The sequence below is a fragment of the Sorex araneus genome, chromosome 4, assembly GCF_027595985.1.
Source record: "Sorex araneus isolate mSorAra2 chromosome 4, mSorAra2.pri, whole genome shotgun sequence".
In the NCBI taxonomy this organism is placed as follows: domain Eukaryota; kingdom Metazoa; phylum Chordata; class Mammalia; order Eulipotyphla; family Soricidae; genus Sorex; species Sorex araneus.
Window position 1 is genome coordinate 132690199 of NC_073305.1, and position 15697 is coordinate 132705895.

General features: G+C 43.3%; 1 protein-coding gene across 1 annotated transcript in view; it reads left to right on the plus strand.

Annotated features, from left to right (window-relative positions):
• CRYBG1 (crystallin beta-gamma domain containing 1) overlaps positions 1-15697 on the plus strand; it is a 51925-nt gene that overhangs the window by 26817 nt on the left and 9411 nt on the right. Inside the window, exons 8-15 of the mRNA XM_055134616.1 lie at positions 138-173; positions 1312-1463; positions 2705-2831; positions 2921-3066; positions 8109-8235; positions 8627-8659; positions 9578-9690; positions 12099-12228. Of these exons, the coding sequence (XP_054990591.1) occupies positions 138-173; positions 1312-1463; positions 2705-2831; positions 2921-3066; positions 8109-8235; positions 8627-8659; positions 9578-9690; positions 12099-12228 (864 nt within the window). The remainder of the gene's footprint in view (positions 1-137; positions 174-1311; positions 1464-2704; positions 2832-2920; positions 3067-8108; positions 8236-8626; positions 8660-9577; positions 9691-12098; positions 12229-15697) is intronic.

Sequence of the window (15697 nt, forward strand, 5' to 3'; positions counted from 1 at the left end):
GTCTGTGAGAGCTTCTGCATGTAGACAGACCACTTTAGGTTCTACCGAAGGATGTTCACGTGATGTTAGAACTGTCTCCCGGTAAATCAAACAACACAGAACTGGTTTTCTTACTGTGTCTTTTTATTTCTTTGCAGGGTGGACGTAAAGTTGAGTATCCTACGGATCCAAAGGTAAAAAATGTATCATTTTAAATTGTATTCCTACCCCCTGCCTTTGAAGATGAATACTTGGTGACTTTCCCCTATCAGTTTTCATAAACCATAATCGAGGTCAAAGGAAGTTGTCTCAGTTGATACTTCCTTCGGCGAGATGATAATGTTGATGGATGATAGCCAACAGTCTTTACAAGAGTCTTTACAGCTCTAAAGGTTGTTTGACGTTAATAATCTGCAATAGTGTTTACTACTGGCAGGTTCTGTTACTGCTTGCCAGTCGGGGGAACCCCTTTTATGCAAGTTCTCCCAACTCTAAAATACTGCTTTTGGCTATTCCTACTACACACAGCTATGATGAATTTTGATTTAAAATTTGTTTCTTTCATTTTTTTTGTTTGTTTCAGTTTAGGAAGACCATGCCCAGTGATGCCAGATTGGGGGTATGGGGTATACAATGCCAGGGATTGAACTTGGGGCCAGGGAAGAGATCTCAGATCATAGAGGACATGAGGACATACCTTACTCTGTGAGGCCCTGAGTTAGTTTGTTTTATTTTGGAAGCAACTAAGATATTGCTGGTTCCTTATTTTGGAAATATTATTTATTTTTGTTAGATTTTTTGTGTGTGTGTAGCTGGGATAAAACCAGGCCCTCACATGTGTAACGGAAGTGCTCTACTGCTTAGCTCAGCCCTGGCCCTTTGGTTCCTAGATTTGGAAAAGCTCAATATCAGTTCTCAACAATGTAGCACTGTAGCACTGTCATCCCATTGTTCATCAATTTGCTTGAGCGGGCACCAGTAACATCTCCATTGTGAGACTTGTTACTGTTTTTGGCATATTGAATATGCCACGGGTAGCTTGCCAGGCTCTGCCGTGCTCTTGGTAGCTTGCCGGGCTCTCCGAGAGGGACGAAGGAATCAAACCGGGGTCAGCCACGTGCAAGGCAAATGCCCTGCCCACTGTGCTATCGCTCCAGTCCATCAGAAAATAATGATTAAAAAAGTATTATAAGATACTAATATGTAAATAAAAACATATGAGAAAATTGTATGTCCCTGGAGCTGGTGATAGTAAGTGGTAAGTGGTTAATACAATGCTCCTAAGATATTTAGTGTCTTACAAATCACAAGTGTGTCTTCTTTCTGTTGTAGGTCATTATTTATGAAAAACCTTTCTTTGAAGGAAAATGTGTGGAACTAGAAACGGAAATGTGCAGTTTTGTGGATGGAGGAGAGGAAGAAGGAAAGAGCGGAGACACTTTGCCCTTCACAGCAGTGGGCTCCATGAAAGTTTTGCGAGGCATGTAAGTAACCGGGGTCATGGGAAGGCGTTCGGGTTCTGCCTTTTAGTTAAGTGATGAATCTGCTTCAGCTCCTTCCCACATGCTTAAAACCAGTGTTCCAGATTGTATGGGAGAGGCAACTTCAGTGACAGCCCATGTTCTCAGCCTGTGTGACCTGGCACATTAGTCTTTCGGACACAGCAATCTGAAGAGCTGGTTTGTGGCACCTACCTGAGCCAGTGGGTTAAATTGGCCCACCCAGAATGATCAAATCACCAGTTTTGTTTGTTAATATATTTTTTTTTTGCAAGGGGGTGGGGGGAAGCTTTTGGCTACACCCAGCGATGCTTAGGCCTCACTCCTACAGGGCTCAGGGAACCCTATGCAATGCCATGCAGGAATTGAGCCTGGGTCAGCCAAGTGTAATGCTAGTGCATTACTCCTGTACTATTGCTCCTGATTTCTAAATTTTTTTTGACTGTATTTTTCACATAAAGCTCTAATAAATTGTCAGTAGAATTATACACTAAATATGGCCTTGAAAAATAGTGAAACGGGCTGGCGAGATAGTAGAGGGGTTAAGGCATTTGCCTTGTACACAGCCAATCCTGTTTAATGCCTGGTGCCACATATGGTGCCCTGGGCCCCACTAGGAGTAATCTTGAACATAGAGCCAGGAGTAAGCCCTAAAAACAAAACAGAACACAAAAGTGAAAAATGCAAACTATTTGATTTTGGATTTGTTTTGGGGGGGCATACCCAGTGATGCTTTGGGACCACTGCTGGCTCAGTGTTTAGGGGACCATGTGGTACCCTGGCCTCCCACATGCAAAGGAGGTGTTCCAGTTCATTGAGCCATCTCTTCAGTTCATATTCTTTGGATTGCTGTTTGACATTGACCCAGTTTTATTTGTTAAAGTTCTTTGGAGTCAGGCATCCCCAAAGAATGGGAATATAGCATTCTCCCTCTTTCTCTCTTTTTCTCACTTGTTCTCTCCTCTCTGTTTCTCTCTCTCTCTCTTTCTCTGTTCCATCCCTTCTATACCCCCTTTCTATCTCCCCTCCAATGTTGATATTTTTCTCAGTTTATCTTCTTGAGACCACTTTGTTGGGCCCTTATGTTTGCCAGAATTTCTGTAGCCATGAGTCCATCCCAATTGAACTTTCTAACCATGTGTATTTGTGTGTGAAACTGAAACATAAACAAGAGTGGTTTTACCACCACAGAAAATGACAGCTCTTTCATGTTCTCTCTGTTGTAGTTGGGTTGCTTATGAGAAGCCTGGATTTACAGGTCATCAGTATTTGCTTGAAGAAGGAGAATACAAGGACTGGAAAGACTGGGGAGGTTACAGTGAAGAACTGCAGTCCTTACGGCCTATATTAGGTGTAAGTTTCAGAAATGCCAATAATTAATGCTTGACTTCTTTGAATAAGAAATATATAGTCATTGAATTTTGGATTTTTTTTCTCAATAGGATTTTTCGAATGCTCACATGATAATGTACAGTGAAAAAAACTTTGGATCTAAAGGTTCCAGTATTGATGTGTTAGGAATTGTTGCTAATTTGAAGGAGACCGGATATGGTGTGAAGACTCAGTCTATTAATGTCCTGAGTGGAGTGTAAGTAAAACAAACCAATCACAGTTCTAAATATGGGCTTAACTAATAATCTTTAATATAGAGCAGGTACTCAAAAAGGAAATTTTTCACCAATGAAACATCACACCAGCCTTTTAATGCCTTTTATTTGCCTTTAATAATCACTTTCATATAATTTTCACATGTAATGTAACAGTGGAGTAGACTTTTTTTTTTATTTTGGGCCATACTGGTGGTGCTCAGGGTTTACTCCTCCTCTTTGCTCAGGAATCACTCCTGATGGTGCTAGGGAACTAAGTGGGGTACCTGGGATCGAACTGGTTGGCCGTGTGCAAGGCAAGTGCCCTACCCACCGTACTAGCACACCAGCCCTGGAGTAGACTTTTGGACATCATATTGAAATAGACATTGCTTCCCTTGACTTTTTTTTTGCCTGAAATCCCCTTATAGGAATCAAATGCTGACCTGAAACTAGAAATCTGAGGTTGGGGACATAGTTCCATTAGATTTTCCTCTGATTCTAGAATTGCTACATTTAATTTTCTTAACGATGTTTCTTTCCCCTTGATTTTTGGGCCACACTAGGCAGTGCTGAGAGGTCACTCCCAGCTCAGGACTTAGGGTTCACTGCTAGTGGTGTAGGGGGACCATGCAGGCTTGGGATCAAGCTCAGGCCTCCTACATTTTCATTTTCATTGAACTGTCTCTCAGGCCCTACCATGATTTTGACATTAAAAAAATTTTTTTTTCATTTCAGTGTACCTGGAGTTAGAAATTGAATGCTTTGTTAATGTTAAAGTAAATTTGTATTGAAAGAGAATTATTTTAGACTCTGAGATGCAAGGGACCCCAGATCAGCTGAGATGGGCATAAGTCAGAAAATGGAAACTCATCAACCTGCATAACTAAAAAGGCCTGGAAAGATTTTATTTGAGTTGTGGTTGGATACAGGGATTCAAACACTGTCATCAGAACTTGTCCCAGTCTCTAATTTGGGGGCCACACCTGGCTGTGCTCAGGACTTAACTTCTGGCTCCTGGTTGTGCTTAGGGGACCATACGTGGTGCTGGGGATCAAACCTAGATTGGCTACTTACAAGCACAAGCACCCTACCCTCTACTATCACTCCATCCTCTCCTCAGCAGCTATGTTGACCCGACCTCAGGCTCCCCTCCTCCCCCCATAGTCTGCCTATGGCAGCCTCATCTGACTTGTGTTCTCCCATCTTACTCCTTCTGTTGGATTTTGCATTTGTTTTTTCCTCAATAGGATTTTCTCTGTCCCATGAAAGTTCCAAGTATGATTCTGATGCTATAGGTCTGGATCAGACCATGTGCCTAAGCCAGTCACCACCTACAGGGAGGTGATGGGGCCTGAGTGGCATGCCCCACCCTGGAGCCCCATAGATTGATGCAGGGCTGGTTCCCAGAAACATGAGGAAGGCGGAGGATAGATTTCCGATGCCTTTTTAAAGAAGTTAGAGAGTCACTTTTATGCTCCATGCTGCTGTGTGTTTTTCATAAGTGAGAGTATTCCTGAATTATCATATAAAATGATTTCACATGGGTGCCGTGGAGGTGTTTGATGTTAAGTTTTATTTTTAATGTCCTGAGTAACGTAGGTTATTTGAATTATTCTAACCTCAACTCTATTTATTTCATGGGGTTTCTTCCCCTAATTGCCCTGGAGATGTATCTTCAATAGAATGTGCTTAATTTTTTAAAAAAATTATTCCCCCTCTTCCTTTCCCCTTGTTTGCTATTGAGACTGTTAGGAATGACCATGAACCGTACCCTCATCTACCTCTGGAACTTACACATTTTGGCCGTGGCTCTTGTGGGGCTTTGATGGGCCACGAGGTTGCCTTGTACCGTGGCCAGGCGCTCATCAAGTGTCCTACTGCTTTGGCTGTGCCCACACGTGCTTGCCGGTGTCCCACTCTTTCATTCTGCTTGTAGTCTTGGGCACATGCTCATCAGATGTCACACTTCTAGTCTATGATACTCACACATCTTTTGTTCTATTGTAATTTTATTTATTTATTTATTCATTTAATTTTGAGGGAACACACACACAGCTATGCTCAGGACTTACTCCTGGCTCTGCTCAGGATTCACTCCTGGCACTGCTCAAGGGGATCGAATCCAGGTTGGCTTTATGCAAGGCAAGTGCTAGTGTCCTTTCTCTCCAGCCCTTGAACACCTTTCGGTTGTAGTCACTGCTGCTTACACACGCCTGGCTGTGGTGGGGACTTTGCTCGTGTTATCCGGGAACCACAGCACAGAGTTGCCGAGCTCAGATAGCAGAACTGTCTGGATCGTGCCCAGTACATGGGGCGTTCCTGCGGAACTGGATATAGGAGCATTATGCAAACATGGCAGGCTATTTTTTTTCTGGGCCCAGTTGTAATATGCTTTTCCTGCTGGTCATGCTCAATGGATCTCTGTGTAGGGGGTTGCCTGTGGTGCCATGTTGGCAGAATGAAAGCATTAACTGTTGGGGCTTTCTTTATAGCAAGAAATGCTTTTGTTAGGGCCTGTTCTGGAGCCCTGGCGGTTTAGAATCTTCCCTACACAGAGTAGAGAAGTAGTCACCTGAAAGGATGCAGTGGCTCTGTAGGATTTTAGCCCACCGTTTACTTAGAAGGAAAGCACAGTGATCGGCTCAACCTAGAGAAACAGTTGTTTACTTTGGAACTCGCCAGGTGTGTGGCTCCACAAGTCACAGCCTTGTCACAGCAGCAAAAGGACACTGGGCAGATGTTGGGATTCCCTTAAGGCATCGGTGCAGATGATACAACTGGGATGTGCAGGGTCGGGTGCATTAGCCAGTCTTTCCTTTCTCCCGTGGTTACTTGAAATCAGTTTCCTTTGGTATATTTCTATTGTGGGTCATTTCCAGTGGCACTTCCTGGCTTAAGATTTTTTACTAGTTTGTAACCATTGAGTTTGGGTGTTGGAGGAAGTTACGTGAAGCTGTGCTACCAGACACACACTCAGCCTTCTTGGGTCTTGGCTTGTAGTAATGCCACTGCATTACCAGGGTCAGCTGTGTCCTCATATTTCATTTATTTGGTCACTTGGCAAAGATTGATGGAGGTCTGTTACCTTTTTAGACCTCCTTTCTTCAGAGAAGTCGCAGTTTTTATACAAAACAACTGTTCCTACAAAAGAGGTAGCGATCAAGTGTTTTTGGAGTCAAACAGGAGGGGACCATCCATGTGGAAGGACCCAGCTCTGGCAGTGGTCCCTGGCCTGGCGGCAGGAAAGGTGAGCTGTGGCATGCCCAGGATGACAGGCCTGCTCAGCTGCTCATCATTCCCCTCACGCCACACCAGGTGGTGCTGGGCCAGGGAGAGGGGTGCGGGGTGCTCCGGGTACTGTGCACCCTGTGTGTCTCAGAAGGCAGAGAGCACAGCCAACCATACGGCACCTCCGCAGCTCCTGGCTTTTCTGTTCCGGCTTCTGAGACTTAGATAGGTTCTCCTGGGCATGGAGTGTTTGTGTGCAGGAGACAAATTTAGCCTTGTAGGGTAGCACAGCGCTCCTTCTTGAGGTGAGAAGGAAAGGCCAAGTGCTTGTCGAAGCCTCCTCTGGGCTAGCTCTGCTGTTGCCTTTCTGCTGAGTGTTCAGTTTCCCCCTCCCAGGCCTTGAAGGCAAACCCCAAGGCAGCCCAGAGCCTCCAGGGGGGATTGTGGGTGATACGGCTCAGATCTCTGACATTCTTTGTTGTTGTTGTTTTTTGCTTGTTTTTGGGTCATACCTGTGTGCTCCGGGGTTAGTTGATCCTGACTCTGCACTCAGGCATCATTCATTCATGGGGAGACTCAGGAGACCATGTCCTGGGGATCAAACTCAAGGTCTCACACTTTCAAGGCTTTAGCAACTGAGCCAACCCATAGGCCTTCTGGATTTTATCTTTTTAATCTTTATATCCCTACGCCAATATAGTTCCTGGCACAGGATACTATAGGTACCATTAAGTCAGTAGTTTTTGTTGAAAGAATAAACAAACTAACTTTTCTTTAACTTCAGGTTTTTGGAGTGTTCTGCGTTTCCATGGAGTCATTTTAGGTGTTTTTTCCTTTAAGTTGTAAGAGGATAAGTGAATGAATTAAAAGACTCAAATATTTACAGTTTATCTTGAATAATGACAGGGTTGAAAAACTTCCTTCCCTTCAAAGACTTCATTTTTGAGTTGGAAAGTTCAACAATAAGTTGTTTTTGTTGATTTTTCTTCTCTGAGTATAGATCACTTAAAAGATAAAATGAAAACATTCTAAAAGAGACTTATTTTTAAATTTTATATCTGAGAGTTTTCCAGTTTGCTTAATACATAATTATGTCATGTTGGAAATCCTGTTTGAAACAAAATATTACTTATTTATACTTCTTACCCATTTATTCTGCCAACTTTTTTTATTTTTTGAGTCTGGCTTACTGGGAAATAGAGACATAGATGCCCATAACATCTTTCTGGAAAAATAAATACCGAACACAAAGAATATTTTTGCTTATTAAAATACTTTGCACAATTCTTGATTAATAAAGATCTCATTTTACACTTATTAAAATATTTTTTCTTAGAAGTTCAAATTGTTTCCTGACAATAGAATTAGAAAAAAAAATACAGGCACAGGGCTGGAGTGATAGCACAGCGGGTATGGCGTTTGCCTTGCACTTGGCCAACCTGGGTTCAATTCCCAGCATCTCATATGGTCCCCCAACACGCCAGGAGTAATTCCTGAGTGCATTGCCTGGTGTGACCCAAAATGAAAAAAAGAAAAAATACAGGCAGATCTTTCCACCAGAGCTTTCCCAAGGAGCTGGAGGGATAAGTGAGACCAGCAGGGGGGGTTGGGCAAAGATAGTCTCCCTTGCATCTTTGATTTGATACAGAGACATGTTGATTTGCAACTAAACAGAGTAAAATGAAGGGTAGGGATAGTAAGCAAATGAAAGTTTCCATGTAAGTACACTTACCGGAATGCTTGTGATAGTTTCTGCATAAACTTGCACCCAGAAACTGGGATGTCTAACATGTTAGCGCTCTTGTGTCTTTAGATGGGTGGCTTATGAGAATCCTGATTTCACGGGAGAACAGTATGTACTGGATAAAGGCTTTTATACCAGTTTTGAAGACTGGGGAGGCAAAAATTGCAAGATTTCTTCTGTTCAACCCATTTGTTTGGTAAGGAGTTTACATTTTATGTATTTTTTGGTTGGATCTACACACATGACTGTTGACGCACTGTTTGGAGGGGGCTCTCAGCAGTACTGGGGGCCAGTTGGGGTTGGGGCGCGGAGGCACAGGGCAGGCAGTGCTGAGGATCGAACGAGGCTTGCAAAGCATGTGCTCCAGCCCTTTGAACTCTCTCCAGCCCAGGAGTGACCTTTTTGTGTGAAACTTTAATTGCATTCTGGATTTCCTTCATCTGTGCTTTTGGGTCATAGATACTGTTTAGCACTACAGAAAGTATTTAGTTATTTCTAGTGGTAATTGAAAATGATTTGAAAGAAGTAAAACCTTTTTTCAGATATATGTTCTCTGCTCATTTTCTTTTCTCTTTAAAAATTCTTAGGACTCCTTCTCTGGCCCAAGGAAGCGAAATCAGGTAATTTAAAAGATATTTGATAGCTTATCATTAGAGCCCTTCTACCGAAAAGCTGAATTTATCTGTGAAATGTCACACATTTAAGACAGTTTGTTCGTTTTACTCCGTTTTAGGCCTGAAAGCAGCAGAATTGCATTTTGAAATTAGATTTTAATTGACACTAATGCTTAGTTGATACTAGCATTAACCCACATCTAAATATGTCTTATAAAATTCTCTTATTATTTATACCATTCCACTGAGCCAGAGAGTTCATGTTAATATTTCAAACAATGGCACACAGTTAATGTGATACAGGGTAAAAAGCATTTGTATATTTGCTGTGTCTGCATTTGACAAACATTTTATAGGATCTCCTTTTTATGGTCTCTCATTCCAACCTTTGGATTGCTGACTGACTGCATCAACTGAAGTGTTACATTTGTTATTTTGCCTCTTTAATGGAAGTGTTCAAACAGCCCTAATTACAGAGACATAAATACCACTTAGCCTCCTTTATTGGCACACACAAGATTCTAATAGGTCAGCAAGGAGCCTGCATTGAGAGGGAGGAAATCTCCGTGTTTCCAAAATGTAATTTCTTATAAATGCAGAACTGATGAACAATGGCTTTTGGCCACAATAAAGCATGGACTTGCTTCCCAACTTGTTAGGAGAAGGTGTTCTGTGGAAAGCTGCCTCTGTTTTAGGATTGTCCTTTGATGTCGCTGAAAGAAACCGAATCATTGTGAATGGTGCTGCCAAAAGTATTTCTAATTGATCGTTAATGTCTGAGTAGAAAATTAAAGGATTTATACATTTCACACCCACTTACTAGAACAAGGTTATTCAGAGGTCGTGGTTGGGTCACTGTTTCAAAGGTTGAATGAGTTGATGTGCTGAGGAAAATAACTCTGTATTTCCGTTGGCTTTTTTTAGATTCACTTGTTTTCAGAACCACAGTTCAAAGGTTGCAGTCAAAGTTTTGAGGAAACGACCAGTCAAATTGGTGATTCATTTTCTGCCAAGTCTTGCAGAGTTTTAGGAGGAAGGTAAGCAAGACAGCGGTGGACAGAGAGAGCCTAATCCATGGGGAAAGATGAATTCACATGTCAGTAAGAATTGGGTGCTTGGCACGCTGTAGGAAAACATTACATAGTACCAAGTGTGTTAGTACACAGTTGTGTTTTGCAGCATCTGAGTGGCTGGGTGTCAGGGGACCTGGGGATCAGTGTGGTGGGGAAGATCCATAGTCTCCATCTCCCTGTGTGGCAGAATTCACACCAGGTTCCGGATTCTCCAGTCCCCATCATGTTGAAAGGGTCTGTAGATTGCCCATAGGCTGCCACCCTAGCAGAGGCCATGTGGCAGGGGCCATGTGGCACAGTAGCAGATGCATGGTTGGAAGACAGGGATGTGCCAACCTACCCAAGACCACCACTGTCTGGCCAGAACGGCTTCGTACTGGGAAGCAAGTGGACAGTGCAGGTGGTGTCAGCTTATGAAGGCTCCCTGGAGCAGTTTTGATAAATGCCACCAGACAGGAAAGGCAGCAGCTAAAAGTGCCTTGCTGAGGATAGTAGTTCTGCAAAAGTCCACGGTTGGGGAAATTTGGTCAGGAAACCCTGGGAACAAACTGTGCAAGAGGTGATGAGGAATCTACACTAATGATAATAATAATGTAATAATAATAATGATAACACCTTTAATCATTGCCCATTCCTTATGGCTTTAAACAGCACCATCAGAGCCTTTAGCCAGGCAGGGTGGAAGGGCATGGACTTTACTCTCAGATGCATAGATTCAGAGTAGCGATGTTTATTAGCGCCTACCACCACCTTTAACTCAGTCTTCTCTTTATCTTCTACTTTGCTTCACTTATGACCGCCAGACATGTACATTCATTTTTGTTCACTGTCTGTCTCAGTCCACACAGGGTGTTTTATTAGTGGCGGGCAGCACCCTTGGCAGTATTCAGGGCTTTCTCCTGGCTCTGCACTCAGGGTCATTCCTGACAGTCTTGGGGGACCACATGTGGTGTCAGGGGTGGAAACCCAGGTTGGCCATGTGCAGGTGAAGTGCTCTACCTGCTGTGCTATTGCTCCAGCCCCCCCAAAAGAATAACCTTTAAGATAGTTGGAACTTTTGCTTTGTCTCCTGTGCTATTCCCAACAATGGCAATGTTCCTGACAGTGTTCCATAAACATTTGCCAAATTAATAAAGCAAAAACAGAACCAGGGAGAAAAATCTAAATGCTAGAGATTAAACCAGAAGTGGTTTAATCCCTGGCACCTCAGTGTCCTCTGAGTGCCACCAGGAGCCACCCCTAAGCAGCTTACTGGAGTAGCCCCTGAGCACCACCAAGTGTGACTACAAAACCAAAAAACTCAAACAAATATAACTGAGGAAAGAGCTCAATTAGTACACACATTTCTGGCATGTGTGACTCTGCTGCCACATGGTCCCCCAGAGTATTTCTGGAGTGGCCCTAGACTTCCCAGCAGCACTTGGGGTGTGTTGTGTGGCATCTGTAACAGAAAGAGAACAAACCAACTCTCCTAAGAAAGCATGGTGAATGATAGAGACCATGTGATTTGTCTGAAGTCACTGGTGCTTTGATATCTGGCCCAGTGCAGAAGGGTTGGAAATAAAGATTGAAAAAATGAGAGAAATTCTGGGAGGAGACTAGTAGACCCAGGTAACTGGCAGCATTGAAGGTTAAACGGTTGTTCAGGGAGGACTCCAGGGCTAGACAGAATCACACTGGCTGGGAGAAGAGAAGCTCCATGAGAGGAGCAAGAAATTCTGGGAGGTGGAGAAGTAAAACATATAAAAGCATAATTTCATTAAGAGAAGTCTCATTTCTTTCTTCTTTTCTGTTTTTTTAATTTTTATTTTTGGAGGACCATAATCTGGCAGTGCTCAGGGCTTACTCTTTTCTGTCACTCAGGATTTACTCCTTGCATGGCTCAGGGGAGCATATGGGATGCTGGGGATCATACCCAGGTTGGCCGCATGCAACACAAGCGACATACCCACTGTGCTATCTCTCCAACTTCTTCTCTCAAGAAATCTCATTTCTTGACAAATGTAACAAATTCACAAACAACTGATATTATAAATATTAATTGGTCTTAAGATAGAAAGCAATAAATATACCCGTGTGTGTGTGTGTGTGCATGTGTGTGTGTGTGTGTGTGTGTGTGTGTGTGTGTGTGTGTGTGTGTGTGTGTTGACCACACACAGCAGTTTTCAGGGCCAGGAGATAGCTCAAAGGTTTGAGTGCACGCCCTGTATGCCGGAACCCTGGGTTCAATTGTGAGCACCTTGCTGGGAGTAGCCCCTGAACACTGTCAGATATGACCTAAAAACCCAAACAAAGTTACAAAAAATAGGATGTTTTGGATAGGAGTAACTGGATGACTTACTAGACAATGTGTGTGGTTTTCCTCCCTGTAGCTGGGTTGCATATGATGGAGAGAATTTCTCTGGGAATCAGTATGTGCTGGAAGAAGGCCACTACCCTAGTCTCTCTGCCATGGGGTGCCTGTCGGGAGCAACGTTCAAGTCTCTTCGATTTATAGATGCTGTAAGTACATCCGGGTGAACAGAGCACTGCAAAGGCACTTACCCAGCATGGAACCAGCCCAGAGAACTTGTTCAGGGCTGATGAAGGCAGGAACCAAGCTGCGCTAGAGCTTCTTGTCCGCTTTTTGGGACTTGGACACCATTTTGCTGTTTCTCAGATGCTGGTTGTAGAGAGCTGAGCTAGTTGTGGTGAACAGCACTCCAGGTTTGCTCAGGGCCCTTCTCTGGATTCTTCCCACTTCATACCTGATCCCTGTCTTCATGCCTCTCCCCTTCATAGGCACCCATTCTGATGTGTTTGCGATCCATCTTAGATGGATCTGCTGTATTAGTTCTCTGTCCCCCTTCCCCCTTATTTTTTTTTCATAGAACTGGAGCAATAGCGCAGTGGGTAGGGCATTTGCCTTATACGCAGCTGACCCGGGCTTGATTCCTCCATCCCTCTCAGAGCCCAGCAAGCTACTGAGAGTATCCCCGCAGAGCCTGGCAAGCTACCCATGGCATATTCGATATGCCAAAACCGATAACAACAAAGTCTCACAATGGAGACATTACTGGTGCCCGCTCAAGCAAATTGATGAACAATGGGACGACAGTGCTGTAGTGCTACAGTGTTTTGATTCTGTGGCCCTCCAACTGCCGACGATTCAGAGGAGGGGGTAGAATGTAGTATCTCACTGCCGTGTTCATCTGTTTCTCTTAGTGAAGTTAGTCACCTGTACTTTCGTTTTTTTTTTTCTGTTCAATGCATTACCTTTTGTGTATCCTTTGCTCACTTTCAGATTTATTTTCCTGCTTATTTTGTTGTTGTTATTGATTTGCTGAAATCCTTTATAGTTTCAGGAACCTATTACTTCATAGGTTTTAGGCCACACCTGGTGGTACTCAGGGCTTACTTCTGGCTCTGAGCTCAGTTGTCTCTCCTGGCAGGGCTTGAGGGCTGACCCTATGCCGTGATGGGGATCAAACCAAGGCTGGCCTTGTGTACTGTACTATCTCTCCGGTCCTGTTTCTCCTATTTTGATATTTGCAATTAGATACTTTTCCTACTTAATCATGTACATGCTGACCTAGACTACCATGCCCCTTTTTTCACAGAAATCATGTCTTTTATTTAGTTTTATATGAGGCTCTTGCAGATGCACAGTGAAAAAACAGCACTCCTGAGTGACCACTGCATCCTGGAGAACCTTCAGTCCTTGGTCACGATGCCAAGAGCTGGTTTCTATCCCAAAATCACTCTTTGAAATAAGCTGCAGAAACCTTTTATTTTGATGTAACCAACACAGCATTCACTATAGTAAAACTGTGAATTAATGTTTGGGTGTGATATCCTGGGTGTGCCTATAATTTTGGGAAGTCTTAGTTTTGGATATTTGACCTCCACAAATAGCTTTAAATAAATGTAGTTGATGATTTTAATTTCCAGGATAAAAAGAACATATGTGAGTTGTCTATTCCCTTCCTACCCATTTAAACAAAAAGAAAGGGAGGGAGGGAGGGAGGGAGGGAGGGAGGGAAGGAAGGAAGGAAGGAAGGAAGGAAGGAAGGAAGGAAGGAAGGAAGGAAGGAAGGAAGGAAGGAAGGAAGGAAGGAAGGAAGGAAGGAAGGAAGGAAGAAGGAAGGAAGGATGGAAGAGAAAGAAAGAAAGAAAGATAGATGTGAACCTTTCTTGAGCATGAAAACAGCAGTTGAGACACACAGAATGATGTGGTAATACATAATGAAAGAACTAAGTCTTTGATACTGAATTTGCCTAGATTCTAAAAACTACTTACTAGTACCTGTTGAGAAAAACAAAAACAATTTCCAAACCACCAGATATAAATTTTCAAATGGCTTCCTTCACCTAGAACTTTGAATATCTGCTCACATTGCTGGCAACACATCGATGTCCTTTTAAGTTTTGATTGTGATGAAATATTTTACCCATAATAGGACACACCTTTTCCCCCTTTTTTCATTTTTTTTTTTATATTTTGGGCTATACCCAGTGGTGCTTCTGGCTCTGTGCTCTGTAGTGATCCCTGGAGGTGCTCAGGGGACCACACGCAACATGAGGCATGGAATCCAGATTAGCAGCATCCAAGGCAAGGTTCTTCACCTCCTGTATTCTCTCCAGCCCCGAGACTATACATCTTAACTGTGACATAATACTTCAAATTCATTTAATCACTGACACTGAATTCTCTATCCCCGCCCCCTCCCAACATTTTGGACCTTTTTCTTCTTAGAAGAAAGTGCAAAATAGTAACACTGAGTTTTTCTTACTTCCTTCTGTTTGATATAATGTAGTTCCTAGACCAGGCAAACCACTTCTCCACACTCATCTGCACTCTTTACCAGTCAACAAAACCTTTCTACATGTCAGGGCACAGCCACATAAATGAAGCAGCAGAGTGGCACACCCTGACCACAGACTTTTACACAGGAAGAACATTTTTGATGTATCATTTATGGCCTTGGAGCAGCAGAAGTTCCCAAACCTATTGGCCTATTACCTTGTTTTTAGGAAAAAAAAAAGTAACATAGCACCCCTGGAAATCTACTTTTGGCAGGTGAGGTGGGGTGGGAGTGGCAGAACACACCTAAAAGTGAAGAAACAAGAACAAATTGAAGTACAATCCCTGCCCCTTGTCATTTCAGAGCCCTCCCACGTGGAGAGTGGGGAGCCAGTGGGGTGCCTTTGGGAGGCACCACTCAGGGGCCATAAGATCTGTCATTTGTAAAACAAGGGCAAGCTGTCCACTTTTGCATTTTCTTGAAAATCAGCCGACTTTCTTGTGGATATTTGACCTCCACAAATAGCTTTAAATAAATGTAGTTGATGATTTTAATTTCAAGGATACAAAGAACATATGTGATTTGTCTATTCCCTTCCTACCTATTTAAACGGAAGGAAGGAAGGGAGGGAGGGAGGGAGGGAACCTTTTTTTAAAAAATTTTTAAAAATTGTATTGAATCACCGTGAGATAGTTACAAGCTTTAATGTTTGGGTTACAATCTCACAATGATCAAACACCCATCCCTCCACCAGTGCACATTCCTCACCACCAATACCCTGGGTATACCCCCCTTTCCCACCCTCCCTCTGCCTCTAAGGCAGACAATATTCCCCTAAATGTGAACCCTTCTTGAGCATGGAAACAGCAGTTGAGAAACACGGAATGATGTGGTAGTGTTCTTGCTCTCGTTTCATGAGTCAGAGTTTGAGTATGGGGCCTCCGTCCCTGTTTCCTTTACTGTCCTCCTATCTACAAAACAGTCTGGGCGCCTGAGTACATGGAATCATTGTCTTAGTGACAAAACAAGAACATGGCATTTGACACGGCCATTCCCCCTCTCCACTCACCCTCCCCAATCATAGTTGTTGCTGATCTGAGAACAAGAGCTGGAAATCCATCCCCTCAAAAGTGATCCCCAGAAGTGTGAGGTTAGGAGGGGTGGGGGGGCACAGGCCGACCTCCTAC